Source organism: Ranitomeya imitator, chromosome 5, assembly GCF_032444005.1.
Source record: "Ranitomeya imitator isolate aRanImi1 chromosome 5, aRanImi1.pri, whole genome shotgun sequence".
NCBI lineage: Eukaryota > Metazoa > Chordata > Amphibia > Anura > Dendrobatidae > Ranitomeya > Ranitomeya imitator.
The window spans coordinates 503,112,972-503,137,634 of record NC_091286.1 but is presented as its reverse complement, the minus strand read 5'-3'; the positions used below and the strand labels follow the sequence as shown (position 1 = coordinate 503,137,634).

General features: G+C 44.4%; 1 protein-coding gene across 1 annotated transcript in view; it reads left to right on the top strand.

Annotated features, from left to right (window-relative positions):
• Positions 1-24,663, top strand: part of LOC138638279 (vomeronasal type-2 receptor 1-like) — a 223,357-nt gene that overhangs the window by 79,072 nt on the left and 119,622 nt on the right. Inside the window, exon 2 of the mRNA XM_069727455.1 lies at positions 18,946-19,237. Coding sequence (XP_069583556.1) covers positions 18,946-19,237 — 292 coding nt within the window. The remainder of the gene's footprint in view (positions 1-18,945; positions 19,238-24,663) is intronic.

Sequence of the window (24,663 nt, the reverse complement as noted above, 5' to 3'; positions counted from 1 at the left end):
ATCATACCGCTGAACAAAAAAGTGGAATAAAACTCGATCAAAAAGATGGAAGTAAATAAACATGATACCACTGAAAACGTCATCTTGTCCAGCAAAAAACAAACTGCAATACAGCTCCATCAGCGGAAAAATAAAAAAATTATAGCTCTCAGAATAAAGCGATGCAAAAATAATAATTTTTTGGCTAAACAATTTTTATTGTGTAAAAGCGCCAAAATATAAAAACTAAATAAATGTGGTATCACTGTAATCGTACTGACCCGAAGAAAAAACTGCCTTATCAATTTTACCACATGCAGAATGACATAAACCACCCCCAAAAAATTCCTGAACTGCTGGTTTTTGTTCATTCTGCCTCCCAAAAATCAGAATAGAAAGTGATCAAAAAAGTCATGAGTCTGAAAATAGTACCAATAAAAACATCACGTCATCCCACAAAAAACAAGCCGTCACATGACTCTGTAGGCCAAAATCTGGAAATATTATAGCTATCAAAATATGGTGATGCAAAAACTTTTTTTTGCAATAAAAAGTGTCTTTTAGTGTGTGACAGCAGTCAAACATAAAATCCTGATATAAATCTGGTATCAATGTAATTGCACTGACCCCAAAAATAAAGTCGCCTAATCGCTTATACTGCACGAGGAACGGCGTGACAAAATAAATAAAACCAATTCATTATCTGCTATTGATTTTTTCTTTCTGCCTCCCAAAGATCGCAGTCAGGCTCGGTGCACATTTATCCTGTGCTCTGCGCTGAGCATTTGCCCTGGGGTTTCCATGTAAATCTCTGAAATACTTGATTCAGACGGAACCTCTGGCGGAAGATTCCCTATAATGAGGCAGATAGAGACACTGTGGATGCCATCTGACATGTGATCCGGCGGTGTCCATCTTTTAAGGATTGCATAAAAGTGCCATCAGCCACAGTTTTGTGCACTTCTGAAAAGAAGGACACGGCTGCTAGCCGAGATCTCACCGAGGTCACCACAGATTAGCCCAGCTGGGAACGCAGCCTCAGTGAACAGAGGTAACCTCAATGACATCACCACCGCTGTCTGAGACTGCACTCGCAGCACTTCAGTCACCAGTGGTTCTCTGCCTGGACGGTCGCATCTTGGCACCATCCAGGTTGAAAACGGTTTATCCTCCAGACATGAATTACGGCGTGGGACAGAACGACAGACAGGTATGGTGTATTATAAACACAATCCTCAGATCAGAAACCATAGTTTCATTCCATCATGCCCTATACCAAGTGATAAGTGGGGCTACAGTAGCTCAGGATGCTCTCATTTAGCATAACCAGATCTTAGAACAAATGCACTGCAGGGTGCAGCCAGCCCATAAAGCTAGATGTTAGCAACACAGGTGCAAAATACCGAATCAACAGCCACTCTCCACATACCCACTCCTGGAGGGGGTGACTGCCCAGTATACAATTGCACAATAAAGGTCCACATAGGGCGTTGTTCACACAATGGTACTGCATAGTGTCTGGTTCACAGCCTATTAGTCATGCCCCTACTTTTCGATTAGGCGGGCTGGCCAGTACACTCTTAATGCATCCCAGTGCGAACACCCCTCATGCGAGACCGAACGTGTTTGGGCTCGGCTGCACCCCGAAAAATATAGTGCAAAAAATATTCAAAAATATTGAGGTATTGGTTGATATTTTGGCCAAAATATGCAAGCTCGTAACCCGCGCCAAGGGTCCCCACGCTTACGAGTCCTACACTAAACTAAATTACGTTCGGTCTCGCATGAGGGCAGTCACCCCCTCCAGGAGTGGGTATGTGGAGAGTGGCTGTTGATTCGGTATTTTGCACCTGTGTTGCTAACATCTAGCTTTATGGGCTGGCTGCACCCTGCAGTGCCTTTGTTCTAAGATCTGGGAAGGTAAGTGTTGCTGCCTTTTCTCTGCTGTTGAAAATTGAATTTTTTGTAGACCTTGAGTCTCTAGTGGCTTTGCTATTTAGTTCATTTAGCATAACCACACAAAAAGAAAAAAAAGAGCACAAAAGTCCCAGAATAAAATAGTAACAAATTTATTCAAAAAACACATACCGGTATCTAGCACGTGAGAGAAAATAGTACTAATCAAATTGGAGACAAAGCCAGATAGCGATTCTCACAGGTGTAAAGCACAGGGTCCACCTGTAATATAGTGGAAGGGAGGGCAGAAAATAGCAGCAGATAAGGTAAAGTACACGTGCAACCCAACCATGGGTGTCCCTATGTAAATATGCATCTGAATGGATACAAAAACACACACATGGTCTAATGCTCAGTTAGTATAAAGTAACTACCACTAAATGAAGTATGTAACAGTATTCAGCAAAAAAATCTAATGGTTGATAAGAGTCAACACCAGAAAGTCATGTGTAAATAATAAGTAACAGGGTGTATATATGCGCCAGAATCTGCCCTGAGTGGAGAATATGGGTAAGGGCAGATGCTGGCGCATTTAAAACTTATTTGCTCCCTTAAAGTGATATACACCCTTTATATACGTATCAGAGGCTCTACAAACGTGACATGGTGTCCGCCAATTGTTCCAGCAAATTTTGCATTCAAAAAGTCAAATGACACTCTTTCCCTTCCGATCTCTGCCGTGCACCCAAACAGTGGTTTTCTCCATCATATAGGGTATAGGCATGCCAAGGAGAAATTACACAACAAATTTTGTTGTTCATTTTTTTCCTGTTAACCTGTAAAAATAAAAAAATTGGATCTGAAGTAAATTTTTTGTGAAAAAAGTTAAATGTTCATTTTTTTCCACATTCCAAAAATTCCTATGAAGCACAAACTTTGAATTTTCATGCTCTTAAATCACAGAGATATGTCACACAAAATAGTTACTAAATAACATTTCCCACATGTCAAATTTACATCACCACAATTTTTGAACCAACATTTTTTTTTGTTAGTAAATTATAAGGGTTAAAAGTTGACCAGCGATTTCTCATTTTCCAACAAAATTTACAAAACCATTTTTTTAGGGACCACCTCACGTTTGAAGTGAGTTTGGGGGTCAATGTGACAGAAAATACCCAAAAGTGACACTATTCTAAAAACTGCACCCCTCAAGGTGCTCAAAACCACATTCAAGTAGTTTATTAAACCTTCGGGTGCTTCATGAGAACTGAAGCAATGTGGAAGGAAAAAAATGAACATTTTACTTTTTGCACCAAAAAATTTACTTTAGACCCAAACTTTTTTATTTTCACAAGGGTAACAGGAGAAAATGGACCCCAAAATTTGTTATGCAATTTCTCCGAAGTTTGCCGCTAACCTGTATGTGGGGGAAAACCACTGTTTGGACGCATGGCAGGGCTCAGAAGGGAGGGAGTTCCGTTTTACTTTTTGAACATAAAATTGACTGGAATCAATGGCGAGTGCCATGTTGCATTTGGTGACCCCCTGTTGTACCTAAACACTGAAAACCCCCCAATTTTAACTCCAACCCTAACACAGCTCTAACCCTAACACACCCCTAACCACAACCCTAACCCAACCCTAACCCTAACCCTAACCCTAGTCCCAACCCTAACCATAGCCCCAACCTTAACCCTAGTGCAACCCTAATACTAGCTCTAACCCCAACCCTAGGTCTAACCCCAACACTAACCCAAGCCCCAACCCTAACCCTAGCTCTAACCCCAATCCTAACCCTAGCTCCAACCCTAACCCTAACTGCAAAGAAAGAAAAAATAAATTTTTCTAATTTTATTATTTTTACTTAACTAAGGTGGTGCTAAAGGGGGATTTGATTTACTATTTTTTTTATTTTGATGAAAATCAACCAATAGGAAAAATCTTATTGTTGACGGGTATCGGCCAGCGGATCTCCGCGGGCGCACTGCACATGCGCCCACCATTTTCTTCCATGAAGAAGACGCGGAAGGCTGGGGGACTGAGCAAGAGGGTCCGGAGATGGCAGAGTTACCGGGGGGACTCGGGGGATCCAATTTCTCTCTCCTCTGGTATACTAGATCATACCAGAGTAGAGAGAGAAATGAATGGGAAACCAGAATTTTTTTGTGATTGATGTTATTCGGCGAATAACGATGATCACAAGACTGGAGACGGTAAAAACTTACCCGAATCATGTTGTCTGGGGTCTCAGCTAGCCCCAGTAGCGGAGATTTTACGATGGGTTTAAATTGTCACGCTGTGATGGTCTTCAGTAAGGAAGAGGGGCCTCAAACAGTCCCTGGAGCTGGGACCCTAACTATCCCTGTTCTGGGGGTACTCTTAAAGGTAGAGAGCCCCGAGACTCTGACCTTACAATACCACTGTAAAAACCCTAATCTGTCCGCTCCCCCACCCCATAAGGCATGGAAAAGAAATGAATGGTAAACCAGACACAAAGACCAAAACAGGGTTAATAGAAAACCTCTGTAATGCAAAAGCACTAACCAATAATAGGGAGGAGGCTAGGGACAGGGAGGAATAAACTAAATAGGAAAAGGGAACAGGAGAACACCACAAATCCAACTCCAAACTTCAACTATTTAGCTTTAGAGGACAGGAAGATGTATTCCCAATAGCAACATGTTATGAAAGGCAATTCAGTACTACAATGGACATAGCGGTCAGAGTACATACAGTGATCTGACAATAACCCAAAATCATAGAACGAGCTCTGAGACGTGGGAACTCTGCAGACCGCAATCCCTAATCCTCTCCAAACAACACTAGAGGCAGCCGTGGATTGCGCCTAACTCTGCCTATGCAACTCGGCACAGCCTGAGAAACTAACTAGCCTGAAGATAGAAAATAAGCCTACCTTGCCTCAGAGAAATACCCCAAAGGAAAAGGCAGCCCCCCACATATAATGACTGTGAGTTAAGATGAAAAGACAAACGTAGAGATGAAATAGATTCAGCAAAGTGAGGCCCGACTTTCTTAACAGATCGAGGATAGAAAAGGTAACTTTGCGGTCTACACAAAACCCTAAAGAACACCACGCAAAGGGGGCAAAAAAGACCCTCCGTACCGAACTAACGGCACGGAGGTACACCCTTTGCGTCCCAGAGCTTCCAGCAACAAATTAGACAAGCTGGACAGAAAAAATAGCAAACAAATAGCAAAGAAGAACTTAGCTATGCAGAGCAGCAGGCCACAGGAATGATCCAGGGAAAAGCAAGTCCAACACTGGAACATTGACAGGAAGCCAGGATCAAAGCATTAGGTGGAGTTAAGTAGAGAAGCACCTAACGACCTCACCAGATCACCTGAGGGAGGAAACTCAGAAGCCGCAGTACCACTTCCCTCCACCAACAGAAGCTCACAGAGAGAATCAGCCGAAGTACCACTTGTGACCACAGGAGGGAGCTCTGCCACAGAATTCACAACAGTACCCCCCCTTGAGGAGGGGTCACCGAACCCTCACCAGAGCCCCCAGGCCGACCAGGATGAGCCACATGAAAGGCACGAACAAGATCGGGAGCATGGACATCAGAGGCAAAAACCCAGGAATTATCTTCCTGAGCATAACCCTTCCATTTAACCAGATACTGGAGTTTCCGTCTAGAAACACGAGAATCCAAAATCTTCTCCACAATATACTCCAATTCCCCCTCCACCAAAACCGGGGCAGGAGGATCAACAGATGGAACCATAGGTGCCACGTATCTCCGCAACAATGACCTATGGAAAAAGAATCTGGAAGGGTCAGACGAAAAGACACAGGATTAAGAACCTCAGAAATCCTATACGGACCAATGAAACGAGGTTTAAACTTAGGAGAGGAAACCTTCATAGGAATATGACGAGAAGATAACCAAACCAGATCCCCAACACGAAGTTGGGGACCCACACGGCGTCTGCGATTAGGGAAACGTTGAGCCTTCTCCTGGGACAAGATCAAATTGTCCACTACATGAGTCCAAATCTGCTGCAACCTGTCCACCACAGTATCCACACCAGGACAGTCCAAAGACTCAACCTGTCCTGAAGAGAAACGAGGATGGAACCCAGAATTGCAGAAAAATGGCGAAACCAAGGTAGCCGAGCTGGCCCAATTATTAAGGGCGAACTCAGCCAAAGGCAAAAAGGACACCCAGTCATCCTGATCAGCAGAAACAAAGCATCTCAGACATGTTTCCAAGGTCTGATTGGTTCGTTCGGTCTGGCCATTAGTCTGAGGATGGAAAGCCAAGGAAAAAGACAAGTCAATGCCCATCCTACCACAAAAGGCTCGCCAAAACCTTGAAACAAACTGGGAACCTCTGTCAGAAACGATATTCTCTGGAATGCCATGTAAACGAACCACATGCTGGAAGAACAATGGCACCAAATCAGAGGAGGAAGGCAATTTAGACAAGGGTACCAGATGGACCATCTTAGAAAAGCGATCACAGACCACCCAAATGACTGACATCTTTTGAGAAACGGGAAGATCAGAAATAAAATCCATAGAGATATGTGTCCAAGGCCTCTTCGGGACCGGCAAGGGCAAAAGCAACCCACTGGCACGAGAACAGCAGGGCTTAGCCCGAGCACAAATCCCACAGGACTGCACAAAAACACGCACATCCCGCGACAGAGACGGCCACCAAAAGGATCTAGCCACCAACTCTCTGGTACCAAAGATTCCAGGATGACCAGCCAACACCGAACAATGAACCTCAGAGATAACTTTATTGGTACACCTATCAGGGACAAACAGCCTCTCCGCTGGACAACGATCAGGTTTATTAGCCTGAAATTTTTGCAGCACCCGCCGCAAATCAGGGGAGATGGCAGACACAATTACTCCTTCCTTGAGGATACCCGCCGGCTCAGACAAACCCGGAGAGTCGGGCACAAAACTCCTAGACAGAGCATCCGCCTTCACATTTTTAGAGCCCGGAAGGTACGAAATCACAAAGTCAAAACGGGCAAAAAACAGCGACCAACGAGCCTGTCTATGATTCAACCGCTTAGCAGACTCAAGATAAGTCAAGTTCTTATGATCAGTCAATACCACCACGCGATGCTTAGCTCCTTCAAGCCAATGACGCCACTCCTCGAATGCCCACTTCATGGCCAGCAACTCTCGGTTGCCCACATCATAATTTCGCTCAGCAGGCGAATACTTCCTGGAAAAAAAAGCGCATGGTTTCATCACTGAGCAATCAGAACCTCTCTGCGACAAAACAGCCCCTACTCCAATCTCAGAAGCATCAACCTCGACCTGGAACGGAAGAGAAACATCTGGTTGACACAACACAGGGGCAGAAGAAAAACGACGCTTCAACTCTTGAAAAGCTTCCACAGCAGCAGAAGACCAATTGACCAAATCAGCACCCTTCTTGGTCAAATCGGTCAATGGTTTGGCAATACTAGAAAAATTGCAGATGAAGCGACGATAAAAATTAGCAAAGCCCAGGAACTTTTGCAGACTTTTCAGAGATGTCGGCTGAGTCCAATCATGGATGGCTTGGACCTTAACAGGATCCATCTCGATAGTAGAAGGGGAAAAGATGAACCCCAAAAATGAAACCTTCTGCACACCAAAGAGACACTTTGATCCCTTCACAAACAAAGAATTAGCACGCAGGACCTGAAAAATTGTTCTGACCTGCTTCACATGAGACTCCCAATCATCCGAGAAGATCAAAATGTCATCCAAGTACACAATCAGGAATTTATCCAGGTACTCTCGGAAGATGTCATGCATAAAGGACTGAAACACTGATGGAGCATTGGCAAGTCCGAATGGCATCACTAGATACTCAAAATGACCCTCGGGTGTATTAAATGCAGTTTTCCATTCATCTCCTCGCCTGATTCGCACCAGATTATACGCACCACGAAGATCTATCTTGGTGAACCAACTAGCCCCCTTAATCCGAGCAAACAAATCAGATAACAATGGCAAGGGGTACTGAAATTTAACCGTGATCTTATTTAGAAGGCGGTAATCTATACAAGGTCTCAGCGAACCATCCTTCTTGGCTACAAAAAAGAACCCTGCTCCTAATGGTGACGATGACGGGCGAATATGCCCCTTCTCCAGGGATTCCTTCACATAACTGCGCATAGCGGCGTGCTCAGGCACGGATAAATTAAACAGTCGACCTTTTGGGAATTTACTACCAGGAATCAAATTGATAGCACAATCACAATCCCTATGCGGAGGTAGGGCATCGGACTTGGGCTCATCAAATACATCCCGGTAATCAGACAAGAACTCTGGAACCTCAGAAGGGGTGGATGACGAAATTGACAGAAATGGAACATCACCATGTACCCCCTGACAACCCCAGCTGGACACCGACATGGATTTCCAATCTAATACTGGATTATGGGCTTGTAGCCATGGCAACCCCAACACGACCACATCATGCAGATTATGCAACACCAGAAAGCGAATAACCTCCTGATGTGCAGGAGCCATGCACATGGTCAGCTGGGTCCAGTATTGAGGCTTATTCTTGGCCAAAGGCGTGGCATCAATTCCTCTCAATGGAATAGGACACTGCAAGGGCTCTAAGAGAAACCCACAACGCTTAGCATACTCCAAGTCCATCAAATTCAGGGCAGCGCCTGAATCCACAAATGCCATGACAGAATACGATGACAAAGAGCAGATCAAGGTAACGGACAGAAGAAATTTTGACTGTACCGTACCAATGGTGGCAGACCTAGCGAACCGCTTAGTGCGCTTAGGACAATCAGAGATAGCATGAGTGCAATCACCACAGTAGAAACACAGCCCATTCAGACGTCTGTGTTCTTGCCGTTTAACTCTGGTCAAAGTCCTATCGCACTGCATAGGCTCAGGTTTAAGCTCAGGTAATACCGCCAAATGGTGCACAGATTTACGCTCACGCAAGCATCGACCGATCTGAATGGCCAAAGACATAGACTCATTCAAACCAGCAGGCATAGGAAATCCCACCATGACATCCTTAAGGGCTTCAGAGAGACCCTTTCTGAACATAGCTGCCAGCGCAGATTCATTCCATTGAGTGAGCACGGACCACTTTCTAAATTTCTGACAATATACCTCTATCTCATCCTGACCCTGACAAAGAGCCAGCAAATTTTTCTCTGCCTGATCCACTGAATTAGGTTCATCGTACAGCAATCCGAGCGCCAGGAAAAACGCATCGATATTACTCAACGCAGGATCTCCTGGCGCAAGAGAAAATGCCCAGTCCTGAGGGTCGCCGCGCAAAAAAGAAATAACAATCAAAACCTGTTGAACTGGATCACCAGAGGAGCGAGGTTTCAAGGCCAGAAATAATTTACAATTATTTTTGAAACTCAGAAACTTAGTTCTATCTCCAAAAAACAAATCAGGAATAGGAATTCTTGGTTCCAACATAGCTTTCTGATCAATAGTGTCTTGAATCTTTTGTACTCTTTCCGAGAGCTGATCCATAAATGAAGACAGACTTCTAATGTCCATCGCTACACCTGTGTACTGAACCACCCAAATGTCTAGGGGCAAAACACAGTGCAAAGAAAAAAAAATGGTCTCAGAACTTCTTTTCTCCCTCTATTGAGAATCATTAGTACTTTGGGCTTCCTGTACTGTTATGAAAGGCAATTCAGTACTACAATGGACATAGCGGTTAGAGTACATACAGTGATCTGACAATAACCCAAAATCATAGAACGAGCTCTGAGACGTGGGAACTCTGCAGACCGCAATCCCTAATCCTCTCCAAACAACACTAGAGGCAGCCGTGGATTGCGCCTAACTCTGCCTATGCAACTCGGCACAGCCTGAGAAACTAACTAGCCTGAAGATAGAAAATAAGCCTACCTTGCCTCAGAGAAATAACCAAAAGGAAAAGGCAGCCCCCCACATATAATGACTGTGAGTTAAGATGAAAAGACAAACGTAGAGATGAAATAGATTCAGCAAAGTGAGGCCCGACTTTCTTAACAGATCGAGGATAGAAAAGGTAACTTTGCGGTCTACACAAAACCCTAAAGAACACCACGCAAAGGGGGCAAAAAAGACCCTCCGTACCGAACTAACGGCACGGAGGTACACCCTTTGCGTCCCAGAGCTTCCAGCAACAAATTAGACAAGCTGGACAGAAAAAATAGCAAACAAATAGCAAAGAAGAACTTAGCTATGCAGAGCAGTAGGCCACAGGAATGATCCAGGGAAAAGCAAGTCCAACACTGGAACATTGACAGGAAGCCAGGATCAAAGCATTAGGTGGAGTTAAGTAGAGAAGCACCTAACGACCTCACCAGATCACCTGAGGGAGGAAACTCAGAAGCCGCAGTACCACTTCCCTCCACCAACAGAAGCTCACAGAGAGAATCAGCCGAAGTACCACTTGTGACCACAGGAGGGAGCTCTGCCACAGAATTCACAACAGCAACAACAGACTCTTATTCAGCACAGCATCTCCTAAGAGCAAAGAAGCAGAGCTTTCACCGGCAGGTCAGAGAGATCAGAGAGGGTTTGGACAGGTTTTATAGGAAGAGTTAACGACCAGATCAGGAGCAGCTGAAATGGAGCTGCATGTTTCTGACCTGTGTAGAAATAATCTTTAACTTCCTCAGCACCAAAGGAAATCAAATTAATTTAACATGGGATCCAAACACCCAGGCTAAAGGGAAGATCTGCGATTTCCAATATGCAGTGATGTTCTACCCCCAGATCTCTCAGGTAGGTGTGACACACTCGTGACATTAATTCTTTAATCCTCTGCTCTTTCTGGGATTTTTGGTCCAGTGGGCGGTCCCATCAGTGAAATTTTATTTTGTATATGTGTGCTTACAGAGATAGCTGTCTGTCACTGAGAGGACCGCCCACTGGACCGAAAATCCCAGAAAAAGCAGAGGTTTAAAGGATTAAAACAGGTTGTAGTGAATATATTCTTACAAAACCATATATCAATCCATTCAGCTCCCCTTGCTCTATAACATGGGACCTGTATATTGGACTGCATTTTCATGGTGACAATTTCAATATAAGGATGACAAATATAAAACCTACTTTGTTTATCTGCATGACAGCAATATCACTTTATGGCAGTTACAGTATATGGAATTTGACAGACGATGTATATGTGACGCCCAGGAGACCGGGGTACCCAACACCGGACCAATGGGGTCTGTCTCTTGAGGGGGATGTCACGGGTGGCTTGACCCGGTGCTGTGGTCTCAGGCAATGCACAGTGTAAGGGGTATCGTGAGGGAACAGGCACTTACTTGATCAGCAGCAGGTTCTCCCAGCGGTGATGATCCTGATCCTGGATAGATGGCTATTGTCCAAATGAAAGACTGAGGCACTGAAACGTTTAACCAGTTTACTTCAACATAAAGGGATTTACAACCAGTCCTGTCACCGGAGTCTGTATGGGAACTCTGAGTTACTTTGACCCTGCCGGGGTCTTCGCCTCTTATTGTACGCAATTTCTGTGTGGCCCTGCTGCTGTATGTGAACTGGCTGCCGGCCCAATCTGTCCCCTCCGGGTCCTGGTTCGACGGGCAACCCGAGTCCTTTTATCGGCTTACCCCCTCCAGGAGTACCGCTGAACTCTGTGTCTGTTGCTGCGTCCGGCCCTAGTGAAGCTGATATCACCTCACGTTTTTCCGGTTGCTGTATTATATATAATGAATACAGCCACGGATCCGGTATCCGTCTTTGCGCCTGTTCTGGGTAGTGATTAATGCTACCCGATTCTCACAATGTCCTTTTTCTCTGTCCCTTTTCTCCTCAGGCTGGTGATTTGGGCCTGGAAACAGGCTGTTAGAAATTCAGCTGTATGACCTCTCACTTTCAGCTCCTTAGCCCAACTGCCATTTCTTCTCTCAGACCAGAATGGATCAAGGGGAGTCTCTGGAGCTCCCCCTTCTGGTCGGAGGTGGTAGTGCAGTCTTGCTATTTTAGTATTTGTATTTACTGTCAGTAACTATTTTTGTGGCAAATACCCCTGGGGGTGCCACATTCCCCCTTAGTTAAGAACAGTACTCCGGGACTGTGGGACGATAACATTTTGAAATAACAATTAATATGTACAGAGTCTTAAAAATGAAAAGTTACAAAAACCACTCAAGGAAGCAAAAATAGAGTTCTGTAAAAAGTCACTTCAAATAGCGTCCATTAATAAAGTTCTATCCTTGAAGGTACTAGGAAAGGCACTGCACTTTGTGTCCAGGAATTTAGTTCCATTTTTCCAACGGAGTTACCAATATAAAGTCTAAAGAAAGTTCAAAAAGAGCAAAAAGCAAAGTTCAAAAAGCAGTCTTTCCGGAGCTTTGATTTAGTGCCTCTGGGCTGATAAAAAGTTCAAGAATATGCAATAAGTTCATACAGACAAGTCTCTGTAGGTACTGGGCTTAAACGTTGCAGAATGATAACAATGACTATAGTTTTATAATTGGTAATCTGCATACCTGGCCGGTAATTGACCCTGGGTACTACGCTGTGATCTACGTAATAGCGGTATCTCTCCATGTGGTGTACTACTGTCTACTGCGGATGTAGTATCTGCCCTCTCTGCTAAAGATAATTCCACGACTATGGAGTTGGCAAGTCCACCGTGAATGGTTGAATAACTTCTGGTTCTGGCTGGACAACTTCTGGCTCTTTCAATGCTTCCGGACATAATTTAAGATTGTCTCTTGACACTAGTACAGATGTTAAGCCTCCGTTTTTGCTAATGAGACACATTTTAGGATTATCCATTCTTGTTGGTAAAACTGTGTAGGGTACGGCTTCCCACTGATTGTCTAGTTTATTGGTTCGACGATTTCTCTTGAGCACTTGGTCACCCGGTCTTAATGGGGTCGCTAGAGCATTCTGGTTGAAAGTTCGCTCTTGTCTTTCTCTAGTTTGCTGAAGGCTTCTTTCCACACTCTCTTGCACTTGGCGATACTGCTTTTGCCGTATGATATCCCAATTGGAGTCTTGAACTTCTGCGTCTGGTTTCAGAATTCCCATTTCTAGATCGATTGGTAATTGGCCGGGTCTTGCACGCATAAGGTAAGCTGGGGTGCAGTTGGTGGAGCTCACCGGGACATGATTATACAGATCCACCAAGTCAGGCAATTTCTCTGGCCATTGATTCCTTTCTGTCTCAGGTAAAGTCTTTAGTAGGTCTATTACAATATGGTTCATCTTCTCGCATAAGCCGTTTGTTTGTGGATGATAGGCCGTCGTCCGGATCTTTTTGCAACCATACATATTACAGAATTCTCTGAAGATCTCTGATTCAAAGGCTGTACCTTGGTCGGTGAGAACCTGTTCTGGATATCCATGGGGTCTACAAAAGTACGTTTGGAATGCTTTGGCTGCTCTTTTTGCTGTCAGATCTTTTACGGGTACTACTACCAAGAAGCGTGAATAATGGTCCACGATGGTCAAGGCATAGACATAGCTGGACCGGCTTGGTGTCAACTTCATGTGGTCCATGGCTACAAGTTCAAGTGGTTGCTTGGTGATTATGGGCTGCAGTGGTGCTCTTTGGTTCTTTTGATCGTTTCTTCTGAGGTTGCACGGGCCACAATTTCTGCACCACTGTTCGATTGATTTTCTCATCCCGACCCAATAAAATCTTTCTCTTAGAAGTACTTCTAACTTTTTCCAACCGAAGTGACCAGCACCATTATGGTAAGCTTCGAGGACTATCTTCACATCTTGTTTAGGCACGATAATCTGCCAAACCAATTCATGTGTTTTCGGATTGGTGTACCTTCTACAGAGCTTCCCTTGATACAGGAACATTTTGCCTCTCTCTTTCCAGAGTTGATGCGTCTCTTCTGGGGCATCCTCATCGGGATATGCACTTTGCTCAGTCAGCAGTTCCTTCACCAACTTCACAGCCGGATTGCTGTCTTGGGTGTCAGCCCATCTATGGTGTGCTAACGGATTAAAATTCACCTCTTGTTGTTTCTGATAGGTACTTGACTGATGATGTTTTGCCTTGGGATGATGGAAGGCTGGTAGTTCAATTTCTTCAAGCTCCCCCGTTTCTTCTTCTACATCTCTCAAGTGTGGCATCCGGGATAGGGCATCGGCATTTCCATTCTTGCGACCTGCTCGATACTTGATTATGAAGTTGTAATTAGATAACCGGCCTATCCATCGCTGTTCTAACGCACCTAATTTGGCTGTGTCCAGGTGGGTCAACGGATTGTTGTCAGTATAGACAATAAATTCTGCAGCGGCAAGATAGTGTTTGAAACGTTCAGTCACAGCCCAAACTACTGCCAGTAGTTCCAATTTGAAGGAGCTGTAATTTTCTGAATTTCTTTCAGTAGGCCGGAGCTTTCTACTTGCAAAGGCGATGACTTTCTCCCGACCCTCTTGCTTTTGTGACAGCACCGCTCCTAGTCCCACATTACTGGCATAGGTGTAGAGGATGAAAGGTTGATGGTAATCTGGGTATGCCAGAACCTCTTCTCCGGTTAGTGCCTTCTTTAGTTGTTCAAAGGAGTCTTCCCTTTCGTCGTTCCACTGAAAAGGAGGGTTTCGGTTTGAAGGTTTCTTCGTCTGCCCTACCAAGGTGTCTTGCAAGGGTGCTGCCAACTTGGTAAATCCTTTTATAAATCTGCGATAGTAACCCACCAATCCCAGGAATTGTCTCACTTCTTTTGCGCTGGTAGCTCTTGGCCAATCCCTTATGGCGCTTATTTTCTCGGGATCTGGTGCTACTCCCTCCGAACTCACGATGTGTCCCAGGTACTGTACCTTTGGCTTGAGAAGGTGACATTTGGATGGCTTGACTTTCATGCCATACCTGGATAAGGCTTCGAACACTTCTGCCAGGTCTATTAAGTGTTGTTCGTAAGTCTTTGAGTAGACGATCACATCATCTAGGTACAGGAGGACGGTCTCGAAGTTCTTGTGTCCGAGGCAGCATTCCATCAGCCGCTGGAAGGTACCGGATGCGTTGCAGAGTCCAAACGGCATGCGATTAAATTCACATAGACCCATTGGTGTGGTGAATGCCGTCTTTTCCTTATCTCTCTCAGCCACAGGAACTTGCCAATACCCGCTTGTTAAGTCTAAGGTGGAAAAATAATTAGCAGATTTCAAAGCAGTTAAGGACTCTTCTATCCTAGGCAAGGGGTAGGCGTCTTTATGGGTGATGTTATTAATCTTCCAGTAGTCTACGCACATTCTCATGGTTCCGTCCTTTTTTTTGACAATCACTAGAGGGGCCGCCCAGGGGCTACAGCTGTCTCTTATTACCCCAGCCTGTTTCATCTCCCGCAGCATATCTTTTGCACACTGATAGTGAGCGGGCGATATGGGTCTATATCTTTCTTTTATTGGGGGATGGTCACCGGTGGGGATTGTGTGTTCTACCCCTTCTATCCGTCCGAAGTCCAATGGGTGTTTACTGAAGACTTGTTCATATTCCATCACTAGCCTATACACCCCTTGTTTTTGATGGGTAGGTGTTGAATTTATGCCCACGTGTAGCTGTTGGCACCAATCCTCCAATTCTCCATCTGAGCCGTTGACTTCCACCTGACAGGTTGGTTCTAAGGGCTCAATGGTTGTGATGGCATTGTTGTCAACAGTATATAGCTTTGCCACTGTAGCATACCTTGGCAAAGTGACCTCTTCCTCTCCACAGTTCAAAAGTCGTACCGGCACTCGTCCCCGGTGTACCTCGACTACCCCTCGTGCTGTGAGTATAGTGGGCCTGCTGTCGGTGTACACTGGTTCTATTAAGGCTTGATAATCTCGTCCCTTAGTACCAATGGCTGCTCTACACCATACCAGTATTTCTGTTTTTGGTGGGATTACAATAGATGTCGGATCACTTACCCTCACACTGCCGATTTCTCCACCTGCAACTTCTACCTGTTGCCTTAACATCAATACTTTTATTTCCCTCCGGAGAACTCTCTGCTGGCATTATTGGGCAGTTTCAGCAATTTGCTGTAAGACAGAAATGACTTCGGAAAAGCGGTTCTCTAACACATTCATTCCTATCAATACAGTTGGTTCACAGTTCCGCCGATCAACATCAACAACAATTATACCCTGTTTCTTCAATTCTACTTTACCAATCTTTATGGTCATCTCCCTGAAACCTAGTTTCGGTACCAACTTACCATTACTGGCCCATATATCTAGTTCAACATCAGAGGGCCCTTTATCAATATCTGCATCAGCCCAGTACCTCTTATAAAGGATATACGGTATAGATGAAATCTGGGAACCTGTGTCTAGCAAAGCGTTGAGGGGAATTCCGTCCAGCACGATAGGGATAATGGGTCGTCCTCCGATGTACCTGTCGTGCCAGCGTGTTGGGCCTTGAAAGTTCATTCCTGCGAAGCGGCCCACATTCCCAGGGGATTCCCGTTTAAATCACAATCTCGTGCAAAGTGGCCTGGCTGCTGGCAACGGCGGCAAATGGGCTGTCCATCTGGTTGGTAGCGGTCGCGGGGTCGTCCTCTCCATGTCGGGTATTTCCGGGGTCTCATCCATGGAACATCCTCTCTACAGTTTGCCAACTCCATCTTGGGTCCTCTCATCTCCTGCATGATTTTAGCCATTGAAGCAACAACATCAGTTAAAGAGTCAAGCTGTTGTTGAAGAGCCTCATTAGTACTGGGCCCCATGGACTTAGCAATGGCCCCGGACATAGCTGATGTCACTGGCACTCCCTGTTGTTGAGGTGCCTCTGCCATGGGTTGCGCAGGATCCTGATCCCGAGGTGCCTCTGCCAGCTGGAGACGTATAGCGCTCTCCTTTAATTGGGCAAATGTCAATTCAGGGTTCTTAAAAACAAGCATGCTCACATGCCCCCGGTGAGAAGGGGTGTAGGGTCCCTCAATAAATTGATCTCTTAGCAGTTTATCCGCTCCGGTGTTAAAAATGGGTTCAGCCAGTGTAAGTGATTTAAGGGCTTCCTGCAGGTTTAAGGCAAAGTCTCTCACGCCCTCATTAGCTTTTTGTTTGCAATTAAAGAATCGTACTTTAGCTTTGCTGCCGGCAGTGGTTTCAAATGTAGCTTTTAATCCAGCAAATATGCGTTCAACAGTGCCTTTTAGATCAGCTGCCCATGCTGTGACTTCTCGCTTAGCATGGCCACTTAACTGCATCATCAGGAGACTAACACGCTGAACTTCACCCACGGGGAACATGTCAAAATGGGCCAGCATCTTTTCTCTGAAATCGTCAAGGGTATTAGTCTCACCTTCATACATTGGAAGCCACGGGCCACCCGGGGTATATGGCATCAGCACCGGCATGATGGGCGCCGCTCCTTGCACCGCTGCGCTACCGGACTCTCTATCGACACTCTTTCAGCTGCATTAGCGTCGCCGGGTGCTGCGGCGTCTTCGTGCTGCGACATACTGTGCCCCCTTAGTTAATCCGGACCCTTCCGGTCCTCCGCTTCCGTCGGGATAGTGTAGATTCGTTCCGCTGCGCAGCAGGATTGGTTTTCCCCTTGCTCTGACGTCAGAGCGCTCAGCTTGGTGCCGCCCACAATGACACGCCCCCTGCTGCTCCCGCCCGCCACGCGCTCTGTAATGGCGGATTCTGAAGTTTTTCAGTCAGACTGGGGCTCAGGTAATGGCGTAGCTCAATTAACAGTCTCGTGCCTAACGGTTATGAGGTGATGGCGGCCATCTTTACTCCATTATAACCAATGGGGAAAAGTCACTTTCAATAGTTTTTAATGGGAAATGGAATTTTCTTTAATAAAGTCAATTTTCAAGATTTTTCATTCAAGTTTTCACAGTTTTGGGCTCCAATCACGGCACACAATACCCGGTATAAGGGCTGGCCGAATCCTGTTCGTGACGCCAAATGTGACGCCCAGGAGACCGGGGTACCCAACACCGGACCAATGGGGTCTGTCTCTTGAGGGGGATGTCACGGGTGGCTTGACCCGGTGCTGTGGTCTCAGGCAATGCACAGTGTAAGGGGTATCGTGAGGGAACAGGCACTTACTTGATCAGCAGCAGGTTCTCCCAGCGGTGATGATCCTGATCCTGGATAGATGGCTATTGTCCAAATGAAAGACTGAGGCACTGAAACGTTTAACCAGTTTACTTCAACATAAAGGGATTTACAACCAGTCCTGTCACCGGAGTCTGTATGGGAACTCTGAGTTACTTTGACCCTGCCGGGGTCTTCGCCTCTTATTGTACGCAATTTCTGTGTGGCCCTGCTGCTGTATGTGAACTGGCTGCCGGCCCAATCTGTCCCCTCCGGGTCCTGGTTCGACGGGCAACCCGAGTCCTTTTATCGGCTTACCCCCTCCAGGAGTACCGCTGAACTCTGTGTCTGTTGCTGCGTCCGGCCCTAGTGAAGCTGATATCACCTCACGTTTTTCCGGTTGCTGTATTATATATAATGAGTACAGCCACGGATCCGGTATCCGTCTTCGCGCCTGTTCTGGGTAGTGATTAATGCTACCCGGTTCTCACAATGTCCTTTTTCTCTGTCCCTCTTGTCATCAGGCCGGTGATTTGGGCCTGGAAACCGTCATAGGGCTGTTAGAAATTCAGCTGCATGACCTCTCACTTTCAGCTCCTTAGCCCAACTGCCATTTCTTCTCTCAGACCAGAATGGATCAAGGGGAGTCTCTGGAGCTCCCCCTTCTGGCCGGAGGTGGTAGTGCAGTCTTGCTATTTTAGTATTTGTATTTACTGTCAGTAACTATTTTTGTGGCAAATACCCCTGGGGGTGCCACATATACATAAAGGAACATATTGATAGGAATGGCAAGCACGGAAAAAAAGTGAGCACAGTTCTTACTAAAGGATATAACTGCTACTTACTAAGTGACTAAGGCCTGATGAAAAATACTAAAACAAATTCATTCTAATATATGGATGGTAACAGTAAAGTCCAATATGGAGGACTGATCCTTTAGACTTTCAATGTTTTAGTTATGGTTTTCTTGAAGCAGAAGAGCATAATGCATCTATCGCAGTCTGAACCCATTTACTTTGCTTTCTACCATTATTACTAGTTACAGATATGTTTTCATTTTTTTTATACAGGTTCAATTTTCGGGCTTTACGTTGGACCAGAGCCATGATGTTTGCTATTGATGAAATTAATAACCGCACAGACATTCTACCAAACATTACTTTAGGTTACCAAATTTTTGATACATGCTTTACTATCTCCAAATCTGTTGAAGCCACCTTATCATTTCTTACTGGACAGAATGAAACCCACCCAAACTTCCGCTGCAGTGCGGGAGCACCATTAGCAGCTGTGATTGGAGCAGGAGGATCAGCTTTGTCCATTGCCACTGCCAGAATACTTGGGCTCTATTATTTTCCACAGGTAAATTCTTCAAAGACTTTATATGTATATTATATACAATTAAAAAATATAGTTAATTCAGTATGTAAAGTTTCAGTACAGTGAACTGAACACCATATGTGCGTGTCCCAGGATAAAAGAAAGACTTGTCAGCTCCTGACCATGTTAAAGCTTATTGATCAATGTTGGTTGAAAGAATCATCTCCTTCACGTAGGGAATTTGTGAATAAAGTTGTTGTAAAAAAGAATATACATAAAAAGAGGAGAGTTGAGAAAATGTAATGATTTATGGTAGTACCGTGGCTAGATAGATCAGGTCTAGCTTCTGCCATGTTGACAAGGTACAGAGTTTTAGGAAAGAACATGTTATAATGTCTTCATAGCTAATGAGTGAAAGATTAGCTCTCATATTGTGTGTTTATATACATTATAAAACACAACACCTCTAATGTATCCTTACGTGGTTAGCCGAACATTAGATAAACACCTATAGAGCAATGCACCACACACAAATGATATAAAAATAATACTTTATTAATGACAAAAAGACCACAACATGGTCATAAAAAAGCCAAAACAGGCAGAGATGAGACACAACAAACACAGAACAACGATGGACAAAAACCGGGAAGTTACTACAAAAAAATGTATAAGCACTAGTTTGACAGTATAACTCACATTAAGGTAAAGACATGATAAATGTAACGACAAGACATAAGATGGCATTAGTATAATTGTTCATAAGCAACGCTATAGTGATTTGCCCAGAATAGAAGTATAAAGATATAAACAGCTCCGTATAAAAAGTTACAAAACACTGTAAAAAGGACCAGCATGTATTATAATATTGGTAGAATAAGCTAAATATGCCATGTATACCAACATGCATGATGTCCAGGCGCCACCATCACCTAAACGTGTCCACTAAAATACATAAAACAACATGTGTTTACCTAAGAAATGGAGAGAGACCAGGAGTCTACCACACCAGACGCGCGTTTCGCAATGAAATGCTTAGTCCAGGGGTCTCACGTCACCGCTATTTCCGTGCAGTAACAGCACCACAACTGCTCGCTCTAACCACTCTACCTGCGCATGTGCGGTAACGACGCGGCTGTTACTGCGCCTGCGTGGGGAATATAAGCATACACAGATGTTAATTTCACCGCACTCCCAATGCGATAGCATCGGGCCTATTTCTAGTTTCTACTATAAACAGAGGAAACTGGATTTGATCATGTACATGTGTAAAGGTAGCTGAATGAAAATGGATTGGACATGAACATCACATGGACAGAAAAAACAGACGCAAGGATGGCACACGAGTGTAAATTGAATAAAAATCGTCTTAGTTTTCTGAATGAAACTCACTATTCCTCATAGGCAGGTCTGCATTCACACATCTGGGTGAGAGTTGCCATCTGAGAGAAACGGAATAATTTTCTCAGGTGTCATCCTAGCTACATCTTAGCTAGTTTAATCCTAGTTGCGTCTTAGTTGCATCAGCTTTTTCTTCATTCCTTTTTTCACTGAAGCAGATTGATCTTCTTTTTATCCATTGACTCTTACCAATGTATCAGTTAAAAATGGAAAATACTTGGATGGAAAACTGAGGTAAGTCTGCATTTCTAGTTTCAGCCATGTCTGGAGACTTGGACCCGTTTTTAATACTGTTGTGTGTGTATAGATCAATAAACCTTTATGGGTCAGTTTGCTGTCCGAGAAGAATGTTGACAGCACACGGACGTGTCACACAGATGTGACCTAAGATCTAAGACTAGTAGACATAGTGTAGCATGACTCTATCAGATAGGCATTGGTATTATTGGTTGCACACTCTTTACAAGGGTAGCTTCACACCAGCATATTATCAATATTAGTGCTGTCTGTGAAAAAACGGACAGCACAAGGACTGATTTATTCAGTCAGGCAGTGCAGATGAGAGGTTTTTTTTACTGACCAAATGTACAAAAATGTGACAAAAATCATAGCATGCACTATTTTTTTCCATGCGTCAGACGAGACTCACTAATTCAAGTCTGAGTGCACAAAAAAAAAAATCGGATTCCATACGGAGCCACCATTTAGCATTCATTTTTTTCACAGATACATTACAATTCTATAACATAGGAAACTGTAAATGTTCTTGTAATTAACAGCTGCTGTAAAAAAATGGATTGCATGCGCATGACAAGTGAAAAAAAAATTGTGTTTTCTGGATGAAACTGATAATGTTTTTTATGTGCTCGTCTGAACTTAGCCTAAGGCTAAGGTCACATTACCGTATTCTCCACATCTGAGAAAAACGGTCATATTATGCTAATCACCCCCTTATAAGATTAGGGTTTGATGAGTTTGATCACAGTATGATCCGAGGGGGATCCATATTTCTCAGGTATGGAGAATAATAATAATAAAAAAGCTTCTTCATCTTCTTTCTCCATCAACTTGTGAAATTCATCTGAGTATGGTCCGATTTTTTTTCACGGACCCATAGACTTGAGTCAAACATGGTCCGATTATCGGAAGCAAAACATCCATGCTGTGATTTCTTTGCTCAGACATGCGCACAGACTCATTTAATAACATTAGTCCGAATGTGATCTGATGTTTTGTCTGATAGCACTGGAGCTGAGGCCTATACGTGATTAAATGTGCAATATGCTTTGCTGCCTCACAGATTATGGAGCTATAAAACAAGGCTTGCTGAAGATAATTCCTATTTACTAGTGATGAGATAACATGCTCGTGTAACGTGTTATCCGACCATGCTCGGGTGCTATCCAAACATCTTGGGCGTACTCGAATAATATGTTAGAATCCCTTCAGTTACCTTATCTAGATCATTTCTAAAAATGTTGAACAACACTGAGGCCAGGACAAAGCCTTGTTTTACCCCGCTTGAAACACTCTTCCAATTTGATGTGCAACCATTTATTACCACTGTTTGAGTATGATCATTGAACTAGTTATGAATCCATCTAAAGGTACCGTCACACATAACGATATCGTTAACGATATCGTTGCTTTTTGTGACGTAGCAACGATATCGTTAAGGAAATCGTTGTGTGTGACAGCGACCAACGATCAGGCCCCTGCTGGGAGATCGTTGGTCGCTGAGGAAAGTCCAACACTTTATTTCGTCGCTGGATCTCCCGCTGACATCGCTGGATCGGATTGTGTGACGCCGATCCAGCGATGTCTTCACTGGTAACCAGGGTAAACATCGGGTTACTAAGCGCAGGGCCGCGCTTAGTAACCCGATGTTTACCCTGGTTACCAGAGTAAACATTAAAAAAACAAACACTACATACTTACCTTCAGCTGTCTGTCCCTGGCGCTCTGCTTCTCTGCACTCCTCCTGCATCCTGTGTCAGCGCCGGCCAGCCGGAAAGCAGAGCGGTGACGTCACCGCTCTGCTTTCCGGCTGACCGGCGCTGACAGTGCAGAGGAAAGCAGAGCGCCGGAGGACGGACAGCTGAAGGTAAGTATGTAGTGTTTGTTTTTTTAAAGTTTACGCTGGTAACCATGGTAAACATCGGGTTACTAAGCGCGGCTCTGCGCTTAGTAACCCGATGTTTACCCTGGTTACCGGGGACCTCGGGATCGTTGGTCGCTGGAGAGCTGTCTGTGTGACAGCTCTCCAGCGACCAAACAGCGACGCTACAGCGATCGACATCGTTGTTGGTATCGCTGCAGCGTCGCTTAGTGTGACAGTACCTTTACCGTAGCCTTGTCAATCCAATAATCCAATACTTGGTCATTTTTTCAATAAGGATAGTATGAGATACTGCTCACATGCTTTGCTGAAGTCGAGATATACTATATCAAGACCCCAGTTCATCTTGACCAGGAGATTAGGCTGTGTGCCCACGTTGCGCTTTTATGGGTTTCTGCCGTGTTTTTTTCCGCAGAGTAAATGCATAAAAACACTTAAAAACCGCATACCCATGTACTCCTATGGGATTCCGCAGTTGCTGTGCCCATGCTGCGGATTTTCCCGCTGCGGAATCGCATAGCGGTAAAATCCCTAGCATGTTCATTATTTCTGCGGAATCATGTTAATTCCTCAGCCATAGGATTGCATTGAAACGCTCTCTTTACGCATGTGGCTATACCCACCATGCGTAAAGTGACCGCTTCATGTGCGGATGGTACCCGGGTCTGGAGGAGAGGAGACTCTCTTCCAGGCCCTTGGGAACCATATTTCTGTAAAAAAAAGAATCAAAGTAAAAAATATGGATATACTTACCTTCTTATGGCCCTTGGAGTCCACCCGCCACTCAGCGGTGCACGTAGCGGCTTCCGTTCCCAAGGATGCATTGCATGAATCACCTGGGATGACGTTGCGGTCGCGCGACCGTGCCGTCACAAAGATCCTTCGCGCAAAGCATCCCTGGGAAGGAACGTATCGGGAGCACCGCTGAGGAGATCGTGGGCTGTCGGAAGGTGAGAATAACCATATTTTTACTGTACTACACAGGAGCAATCTGAGCTTTGCTCCTATGTAGCAGAGGCGATCGAGTTGTGTCAGCTTCTAGCCTCCCATGGAGGCTATTGAAGCATGGCAAAAGTAAAAAAAAGTTTTAAAATTTTTTAAAAAAGTAAAAAAAATGTAAAAATTTAAATCACCCCCCTTTCTCCCCATTCAAAATAAATAAAAAAAAAATCAAATATACACATATTTAGTATCACTGCATTCAGAATAGCCCGATCTATCAATAAAAAAAAAGATTAACCTGATCGCTAAATGGGATAGCGAGAAAAAAATTTGAAACGCCAGAATTACGTTTTTTTGGTCGCAGCGACATTGCATTTAAATGCAATAATGGGCGATAAAAAGAACGTATCTGTACCAAAATGGTATAGTTAAAAACGTCAGCTCGGCATGCAAAAAATAAGCCCTCACCCAACCCCAGATCACGAAAAAATGGAGACGCTATGGGTATCGGAAAATGGCGCTTTTTTTTTAAGCAAAGTTTGGAATTTTTTTCACCACTTATATTAAAACACTAGCTGAAGAGCCCGGCGTTGCCTGGGCATAGTAAATATCTGTGGTTAGTTATAGCACCTCACTTCTCTTATTTTTCTATCACGCCTCTCATTTTCCTCCTCACATCTCTCATTTTCTCCCTTACACCTCTCATTTTCCCCTCACTCCTCTTATTTTCCCCCTCACTCCTCTCATTAACCCCTAACACTTGTCATTTCGACCTCACATCTGTCATTTTCCGATCACTCCACTATTTTCCCTCACACCTCTCATTTTGCACATACACCTTTTCATTTTCACCTCACACCCCTCATTTTCACCTCACACCTCTCATTTTCCCCTCAGTATATACATGTTTGTCATCTCCCTTATATATAGTATACACCTGTATGTCATCTCCTGTATATAGTTTATACCTGTATGTCATCTCCCCTGTAAATAGTATATACCTGCT